This window comes from Morone saxatilis, unplaced genomic scaffold (assembly GCF_004916995.1).
Source record: "Morone saxatilis isolate NCDOM2014 unplaced genomic scaffold, NCSU_SB_2.0 Contig9, whole genome shotgun sequence".
Taxonomy (NCBI): Eukaryota; Metazoa; Chordata; class Actinopteri; family Moronidae; genus Morone; species Morone saxatilis.
The window spans coordinates 13,886,449-13,896,158 of record NW_023340268.1 but is presented as its reverse complement, the minus strand read 5'-3'; the positions used below and the strand labels follow the sequence as shown (position 1 = coordinate 13,896,158).

At 38.1% G+C, this 9,710-nt stretch overlaps 2 protein-coding genes across 2 annotated transcripts in view; one reads left to right on the top strand and one right to left on the bottom strand.

Moving 5' to 3' along the window:
• The window catches only part of gngt1 (guanine nucleotide binding protein (G protein), gamma transducing activity polypeptide 1), a 586-nt gene extending 445 nt beyond the window's left edge, over positions 1-141 (bottom strand). The window contains exon 1 of the mRNA XM_035680799.1: positions 46-141. Within this exon, the coding sequence (XP_035536692.1) occupies positions 46-141 (96 nt within the window). The remainder of the gene's footprint in view (positions 1-45) is intronic.
• Positions 142-1,264: 1,123 nt separating this feature from the next.
• tfpi2 (tissue factor pathway inhibitor 2) lies at positions 1,265-3,537 on the top strand. Its single transcript, XM_035680798.1, has 5 exons — positions 1,265-1,422; positions 1,539-1,709; positions 1,934-2,113; positions 2,523-2,696; positions 3,101-3,537. The coding sequence occupies exons 1-5, from the start codon at positions 1,350-1,352 to the stop codon at positions 3,181-3,183; spliced, it is 681 nt and encodes a 226-aa protein (XP_035536691.1). The 5' UTR covers positions 1,265-1,349; the 3' UTR covers positions 3,184-3,537.
• The last annotated feature ends 6,173 nt before the right edge of the window (positions 3,538-9,710 follow it).

Below are 9,710 nucleotides of genomic sequence, written 5' to 3'. Positions count from 1 at the left end.
TAAAGGCACGGGCCTATTTATTGCCTCTGTGCAAAAACAACTTACCAACCACCTCTCAAGTTTCACTTCAATTTTCAGTTGATTTACTTCCATTACAGCCTTGTCCTTGTCCGTCAGGTCCTCCACATTTATGACCGGCATTTTCTGTCAAAAAGGGATATATATATCAATTGTTTTGCATAATGTTCAACGCCATTTGACAAAATGTCATCCTGAACAAACTCTCACTTTAAAACATTAATTGAAAAGATAGAAATGTACTTACGAATGCTTAAAGGGAGCAATCCTTCACCCTCGAGGTCCTGCTGAAGAATCCCTCTCATCACCCTCAATCTGGGTTATAAAGTAATCTGCATAAACAATCCTAATCCACTAATCTGATTAAAACAGGGCCCTTCTGTATGATCACACCAGTATCTGAAGTATGCTTCAGTAACAGTGAATCACACAGGTGTCTGTTTGGGTTCTTATACGGGAATTATACGTAAAACAAGGAGCTGTATTTACTGTATATTGCAGATAAAAATTTGGATTTGTGCTATTTTGACTGTTTTTTCTCATTTTCAGAAATGGGTTAAGGGGTGGTGCCTCATGTATCAGGTCACTTTGATAAGGTGGCTAATCTGTGTTTAGCCTCCACCTGTCAAGGTGGAGAAACATCATTGTTCTAAACATGACTGCACGGCAGTTTTCCAGTAATATGTTTAGCAATAGATGGAAAAAAACAGTGGGGTAGAATTATAACCAAAAAGTTATGTTTTGTTGTGCATTTCTACTAAAGTATAATAATGCTGCTTACGAGTAAGGAATGGAGACCTTGAGCGTTTACTGGAGCAAGACATTACTGTTTTCTTGAAAGAATGTTGGAGGTGGCTGCAATCATTAAGCAAAACAAAAAAAATTCGCAAGGCTGAAAAATGTAGGCCGAGTGTGTGTGTGTGTGTGTGTGTGTGTGTGTGTGTGTTGGGGGGGACTAAGCAAGAATTATGTCCCTTCTCTGGTATAATATCATGCTGTGGATTACTATACATCATCATCATCATCATCATTAAAAAAATAAAGTCTTCTTCCTTTGATTCTCTCTCTCTCGTGTTACCATAGTTAGTTGAATATGACCTTAGTCACTACATTAACAGTCCTTTACGCAATACAATAGCGTAAAGACAACCTCTCTCTGATGTCATTAATAAATTCATCACCACTCTAATCTAATTCCACTGTACTATGAAAATGAGTCAGTACCTCCCCGCCCCTAAACTTCCCCTGGGAATCACTCGCTTCAGCTATAAAACTGGATGTGGCTGGGATGGTCGGCAAAGCGACAAAGACTTTGGAGCTAAAGTTTCACAATGGAGTTTTGCATATTGGCGCTGTTTACGCTTCTTTCCTCGTTCTACAACGTATTGGCGTTGTCGCCTAAAGGTAAGATATGTCGGCATTATCGCCACTTTGGTGTTCAGGAGCAATGATTAAAGCTTAAATACCGTCCCCCCAATGGTGATTTCGTGTTTCTCTAACAGTGTATTTTCTGCTTGCAGGCGTGTGCCTCCTTCAAGTGGATGAGGGACCTTGTAGGGGAGAAATCGAGCGCTATTATTACAACACTGTCACCCAAAAGTGCGAGATTTTCTATTATGGAGGGTGCCAAGGAAACGCCAATAACTTCAAGAGTTATCAGGAGTGCCAGAAAACATGCTTCAGAATCCCAAGTAGGTTCTCAGTGTGATGAGCATACACTTAAGATGATGGTGACCTTGCCCACTTAAAGTTAAATGAGTAGTGTGTTTTTACTCTTGTATTTTATACTGAAAACTAAGACAATCATAAATGTGATGCTAGACTTGTTAAAGTTTGTTCTTTTTGTGCATTAGGTGCATAAACACCTTAGGATGCCACTATCCCCAGCCTTACATTGTGTCCCTCCTCTCCGCAGAGATTCCCCAAGTCTGCAGGTTTCATAAAGATGAGGGACCGTGTCGGGCTCTCTTTCGCCGCTACTTCTTCAACATGACCACCATGCAGTGTGAGTCCTTTTACTACGGCGGCTGCGAGGGCAATTCGAATCGCTTCCTAGACCTCACCTCTTGCATGGAGTACTGCAGTCCACGAAAAAGTTAGTATAAACTCATTTACACTGTGCTGCCACTTAGTAATCCTGCACAGGGACACTACCAAGCAATACATGCATCTAAGTGCTGTATGCATTCATAATATACTGCTAAGTGATATTTTACATAAGGTGCTATTCATTTAAATCAATGTAAGGCCTATATGTATTTAAAAGTAATTTAATGTGGGCTATATGAAATCAATGTATCTGACTTTCTGGGGGTACCACTGGTCCTGAAGTGATGCTGACCAGCATCTCTGCATGTGTGAACTACAATGCAATAGTATTGCCAAATGCCAGAATATTGGACCCGATTTGATTCCAAAAGTTTGAATTTTATTGTTTAGGAAAAAAAGGAAGGAACTTAGTGCTGAGAAAGAATGCTTACTGTGCTCCGTGTCTTATTTTACAGCTGTTCCTGTGCTCTGCCTGGACCCTCTGGACAAAGGGAAATGTTCAGCCTCCATTCCTCGGTATTACTACAACAAAGCCACCAAGATGTGTGAGGAGTTCATCTACTCGGGCTGCGGAGGAAGCAGCAACAACTTCGTCTCGAGGCAGAGCTGCATGGACGTGTGTGTTAGAGGTGTGTAAGCGGGGAATTCCTGTGGTTAAAGTGTCCACAATGAAGCCTGTAACTAAAGATGATAATTTGAGGAGATTTGGCAGATTCCTTAATTCAATAATGACTTGTATTGCCAGTTAAAGCCACTTGTCGGTTTGCATTTGGATATAATTCAGGAAGTTAAAGGATAATGTTCAGCTGATTTTCTTATCAGGCTTAAAAATTGCTTGGAATCTGAAGAACCCATTATCATTTACTCGGGGGGGTTGACTATTCATCTGCAACAAAGCATTATATTATAACTGAGAGAAAAGGAAGGCTCTAGAAATTTCTATTTGCTTAATTATAGAAAGTAAATATGCATTAGAATGATAGACTATCATAACAAGACATCTAACAAGCTGTTAAACACTTTTTTGTTCCAGGAGGGAAAAAACACACAAGCCAAAGGCAGGGTCGTCGCATGAGACGGAATAGAAATAATCACATCACTTTCTTGCAGGCGTAGACATTTGACAGGTGTTCTCAGGGACCCTCACTTGGACAAGCTCCTTAATGGATACTAACATTTGTTAAACTGACTTTGTGCCAAATTGTTGACCAGGTCTTTCATGTTGTTACTGGAAGAGTTTTAGTGGCACATAAACACACTTTTACTGTATTTGTATGCTGAATGAGCAATTTCAAATGTGAGTTCACTGTATGCTGTTGATGATGTTTGTTACTACTGCACTTATGTTCCTGACTGTGTGTTTTTTGATACTGTATGTATGTAATGTATGTTTTATGTAAGTGAAGTTTTTTTATTTGATTAACTGTTTTATAAGCACATTTTTTAATAAAACATACAGATTTTTAAGTATTGTGTTGTCGTTTGCACTTTTATGCTGCTGCTGTCTGTTCATGACTGTTGTGTGTTATCAGAATAATTTACTAAGAGAAAAAATATGTTAATTGCAACTTCTTTAACTGCCGCAGTGAATGCATGTGACTTCTAGAGTATTACTTTTACCGAAGCACAACAACACTGCAGCCAAGAAGAAAAGAACAAACAGGCTCGTCTGGTTTCTTTACTTTCTCTCAGGCACTTTCACTTTATCTCTAGGCCTCTTCCATTTCTTACTAATGCTGCTGTCTTCCTTCCTTATCTGGTAATACTTTGCAAGGCACTTGAGCCTATATCTTGGTCGCCTCAGCATAGCCTTGAATCAGGAAGGAAGCAATCATGAAGCAGCAAATGCTACTGTGGCAGGTTCATTAGATACTGCATTTTTAGAGGAGTGGAAGCTGCAGGTTTACAAAATGTGAATCATGAGCTTCCAACAATGTTTTCAGCAATTATAATGTAATAATAGTAATACAATTTAAGTATAAACCGGAATGCATCCATGCACAAAGCAGGGTAGGCTAATGTCTGCACAAACACATTGTCTTCCAAGGTCAGTTATAGAATATGATTTCCCCTTTTGTTTTTGTCAATACTACTTAGTCTTCTCAGATAATATACTTTATGTACCAGGAGAAATTAAATAGCTCTGCCACCCCATTAAAGGAAAGTGGCTATTAATCAAAAGTATACTGCGTTTCTGACTATTATAATATTCTGACTGCCCTAAATCTGCTTTGTTCCATCTCTTATAATAGAATAGTTGAAGCGCTGTGTGACTTTTCAGACAATAAATATTTATGGAAGATATCAAAAGAAATTGCTCACCCAATCTAGCTTGGCTATAAATAGCAATAAAAGGTAATACATCTGGCTAGGCCCGTTGCTATTAAGAACCAAAGCTAAATCATTGCTAGATAGCACAATGAGAGAGGATGTCATCCTAACAGTCTGTACTCGGCTTCTCAAAAGCCACATAATCTTGAAATCATCACTACTGGTGGTTTTCGGGGAACTGAAGTTAAGCTTCTTTACACTTCTTGCTCTTTGATGTAAACCTTTCTTCTCTACCTGGACTTTTTAATCAATAACATTACCTAAAGGTGGAGAAAGCAGAAAAGCTAAAGAACTGTGTTAAATGTCATCTAGAGTCAGTGGTAGTTTATGATTCTCTTAAAACTATTTCTTTCACTTGATGAAAACAAGCATGATGCAGAATAGCATATTATATGATATATAAGCTATTTACTTTTCGATTCACTAGATGATACTAACACTGACCATGATGGTAACAAATCTTTTGTTCCTAGTTCAATTACACCTTGAAGCAACATATTCTCATGGTCTCTTTTAATCACTAAAAAACATGACAAATGTATGAGATGGTACAAAAAAGGACACAGTGGTTAACTTTTAATTATAACAAAGTTCTGCATTGGGCCATTAATGGGCGGTAATATAATACTGACTGCAAAAGATTTGGTGTAGTTCACAGGGCTTGAGATGAATTGATCCTCCTCTGGTTATTTCATTAGCTGCAGTACATTAGGCAGGGTAATTTTACCCCTTATTCTCAATGGTGATTAATGGACGTTTACATTGAAACATGCTTCTCATTTAATATGAGATTAATTTCATGTAGGATGCGACCTTTGCCCATTTGTCAGGCATTAATATTGTTTTGTGTTTGTGACAAAAACAAATGATTAAAGCAGGTTTGTGTATAATGTCTGTGTAGGCTACTGTTTTTTTTTATTTACTGTTAAATACTTACTACTTGCTGGAGACTGAGAATGCTAATTTAACATTTAAGGGTAGTATCTTAGATGCCCCCTGGTGGCAGTTCACAAAAAAACTTTGACACTTCTTTTTTGGGTACCGGTGGAAGAAGTACTCAGATCTTCTACTTAAGTAAAAGTTGCAATACCACAGTGTAGAATTACTCGGTGCAGAATGTCCATTTCACAATAATATATATATATGACTTATAATTATTGATGCATTAATGTGTACATGACTTTAATGTTGCAGTTGGAAAGGTGGGGCTAATTTGAATTACATTTTTATCTTATCATCATATCGTATAATAATACATTCATTTGGTGACTGTATTTTGTATTATTGTATTATCTAGTAATTAGTGACTAAAGTTATCACATAACTGTGGGGGATCAAAGGGTACAATATTTGCCTCTGAAAATGGTAATATAGTGAAATAAGTTCTTACGTACAGCACTTGAGTAAGGATGTAAATATACTCTATTCGTTAGCACTCAAAACCGTTATCTGACGCAAAACCTGGTCAATTAGCCACTTTTCTGAAGGCTTTAATTAAATCACTAAACTGCAGATACAACAGATTCTGCAGTCACTTGTAGTTACCATATGTTTCAGAATATTGGAGCAACCCACGCCACGTAGTTCAGGTGTTGACTCAGCAGCATTTATTCTACTACAATCTGTTCCTGTAGGTGGATCTTGTTTGCTGAAATGGGCACTCAGAGTGCTCTCACAGCTTTGGCAGCAAGAGAGTATAAAAACCACCGGGTGGAGATCCAGCTACATGGTTTACAAATTTCATCTTTCTTTTTTTGGCACAGAAACAATTTATCTTGTGTTTCTCATCTAAGACATTGGCTGATGTTGAAGCAAACATGAGTAGAATATTTAAAAGACACAGTCCATCAGAAGAAAAATATATCCTAATCTGATATTGTATTATTTTTGCTTCAGACAAATCAATCTTGTCCAATGTGCAAGTGTCCCCAAAGCAAGAAACAGGAAATGCATTATAGCGATTTGTGATATTATCAGCAAACAAAACAGCCATGTCTATAGATGGATGGTTAACTTTGTTATTGCTCATGAAAACTCCTGAGCTCATATAACAGGATGTGAGCGGTTTAGAGATGTACGTGTTGAATAGAAGCAAACCTCACTGGGTGTAGATTTGCTCTTTCTATGTTCACAAAATTAGTTCTCAACCTTTATTATGTGTGAAAGTTGCATGAGTCTACCAGTTTAAACCAGAGACAACTTTACACATTCATTGAATTAATTTAAGGCAAAATTCATAGTATTTCACAAGGGAAAAAAGCTACAGTTCATGTACATTTAAGTGAATTTTTACTCTAAGATACAGCAGTCCTAGGTTGTCAGATTTAGGTCTGTTTAAACTGTAGACCAAACATGTCTGTAGGCTTCCCTGCCACGACATGGCATCATAGTTTCCCCAACATCCACCCTCCGCTGGGTAAAAGTGAAACATCCCACCCGCCCTCCCCTTTCCCTCACACACCTAAGATTGATGTGTCTGGGGACGAGAATCTGGACTGTCCGTCTTGCTGCCAAACACATGTAGCTGTATAATTAAACAAATCAGAGAACGCCATACTTCTGAGATGTTCTGGAGGCCGTCACAGATTACCAATTGATCCCCAGAGAAATGCCAACAGGACTAGATTCATTTGTCAATGTGTGTGTTGCCTGTGCACATGCATGTAGATGAAGCTTTCAGTCAGTGCACCGCCGTCCCACTTCTAAAGTCCTAATGTAATTTCACCCTGCCTTAACTCCGGTAGTGGTGCAGTAATTGATTTTTGAGGTGAATACTAATTTCTACAGTTTCTGGGACAGACTAGTGGTACTATTACTAGAGGGGTTCTAACCAATTGTGTAAATGTTAGAAATGAAAATATTGACCAAATCCAACCCACCGGCCACAGATCTTTATTGTAACAATCATAGTGTGCTTTTGTTGTTGGAGAATACCATCTCTTTCACAGCAGATGACTCATAGCTGTAAATAAACCTACTCCTTTCACCCTCTTGCACATGTGCCAGAATCCCTTTTCATCAAGGTTGGGAAGATTAAAAACGGTTTGAGCAGAACGGACAAATACAGATGCCTTTTTTCCCCTTAAGCCAGATGATGATTTTTTTTCTTCCAGCACGGTTGAAAAGTTATAAAATAAATAGAAATAAAGATATCAATGTAAGCTGGAGCTTCTTCCTCTTCTTCTTTACCTGTACGCTTCAATTACCAGCTCACTAGAGGTTGAAGACTTTATATCGAGCTCCTGTTCAGCATTTCTCCTGCAGAGTCAGCAGCTAAACACATTGGCACAATTGAATTTGCTGCTTAATAATGGGGTTTTTAATATATATTACATTCAGGAAAGCTGGCCCCCCAAATGCTCCCCATGAGAGGGTTGAACAGGAGAGCTGAAAATTCCCTGAATAAGCAGGTTGTATGCAAAGTGAAGGTGAGGAACAATCTGTCTTTTGTGATACCTGCTGCAAATGAAACAAGATATATTGTAGGTGGCTGATCGAGGATATGAGCTTACTGTACTTATTGCAATACAGATTTATGATAATAAATAAAGATTTGTCACTAAATGGCGCTCAATTCTCAACAGATATTTTGACTTATCACAGTCAGAAAAGTACAGATGTTACAAATAACATTACCAGCGTCCTAGCCATGCAGTAGGCCCGTGTGAACAATATCAGGACCCGGAAATTGAAGCAGCTAAATGGAATTCAGCCATTGCAAGTTTTATTACTCACACCCTTGCTTACAGTGCTTACATGTCAGAATGTCTTCTGTGAAAAGGGCTGATTGTAATGTTTGAACTGAGTGCCAGAGATGTAAAAGCTCAGTACTGTCACAGTAGGAGGAGACTTTAATGATGAAATCAAACAACTGACTACACTTTATGTTAAAGATATATGCATTATGGGAATTTGCACCCAAGTCCAACATAATACATACTGAAAGTATGTTTATTCAAAGAGCTACTGGTTGCTGTAATCATTCCCTCTGTCCATATTGTCCAAATAGTGATCGTTTATTCAAGTTACAAAGATAGGGGACAAAATCAGTCTTTGTCCTGTAAACAAATGCATTCTGAAGTTCAAGTTAATAAGGCCCGGGTATAGTGTGATTTAGGCAGTATTTTCTAAACTTACAGTGTAACTGGTGTCACATTCAGATCCACACATAATGAGAAGGATGTTAAACAACATAATCCACACACAAGACACATAACCAGGTAATGAAGTATCAGTTAACTACATATCCATCTCAAACTTGCGTTACCTGATTATTTTGACCCTTGGGGGCCGTGGTAACAAGCTATAAACTCAGCATTGACATCTTATCACTGTTTAAGGTAAAACGGCGAACTTATTGGCAAACAGTTGCTCATTTACACATCCAGCAGATATGTAACAACATTGTCATTATTTTTTTTAATGTACGTGTCTGTTTAATTCAATATTCACACTTTGTTTTTGGTCTCCACCAAGGGAAATATTTACCGCCTTAATGGCTACATGCTTCACTATATTCACAGTTGCTACATTTGTCTGGCTGCTGTCTGGTGCTGGGCAAGTAGCATACAGTGGGTTTATAAGAGTTTTATCTTTTCCAGAAGACAGCTGCCCTTTGTGGCTGGAAATGGAGCAATGAAAGTGAACCAAAACAGGTAGCAGGCCATAAAACCAAAACAATGAGTTGATAAACAGATGCTTAAACGCTCAAGCTGGGAGATAAATATCTGTATATATCACTATGAGTGACGACTTTCACATAATGGAAGTCTTTTAATTCATTTTAATGTAATAATTCATGAATGTTAGTGTGTTAATGTTTCAATAATATCGTACAGCTCAGTCTTCACTGAAGCTTAACAGCAGAGAGACGCTATAGTGATTATGTCGTCTAGAGACAAATTCTGAGCTGCTCTAGAAACTAAAGAAGACAGCAACCATGGGGATTTAACTGGGATATAGACACGTTTCCTGATTCACAGCTGGACACCTACATTAAAATCCTACATTCATGAATAAAATATCACAGACAAACCCTCAATGAACTGACTCAGTCAGTCAAAAATTCAGCTGTAAAAAGCGCCACATGATGATTATTTCCTGCTGAGACATCAAAGTTGCATCAGTGGAAATGAGTTTAAATTAGGTTTTGTTTTTATTCAGATATTCATTATCACTGCTGAAAAGATATGAAAACAATCAGCTAGAAACTTCATTAAGCATGCTTCCGATCATTCTTTCATTTAGCGTCATTAGCAGTAGCCGACCACAATCCATAACCTTCAGCCCAAACAATCATTCAAGCATCATCT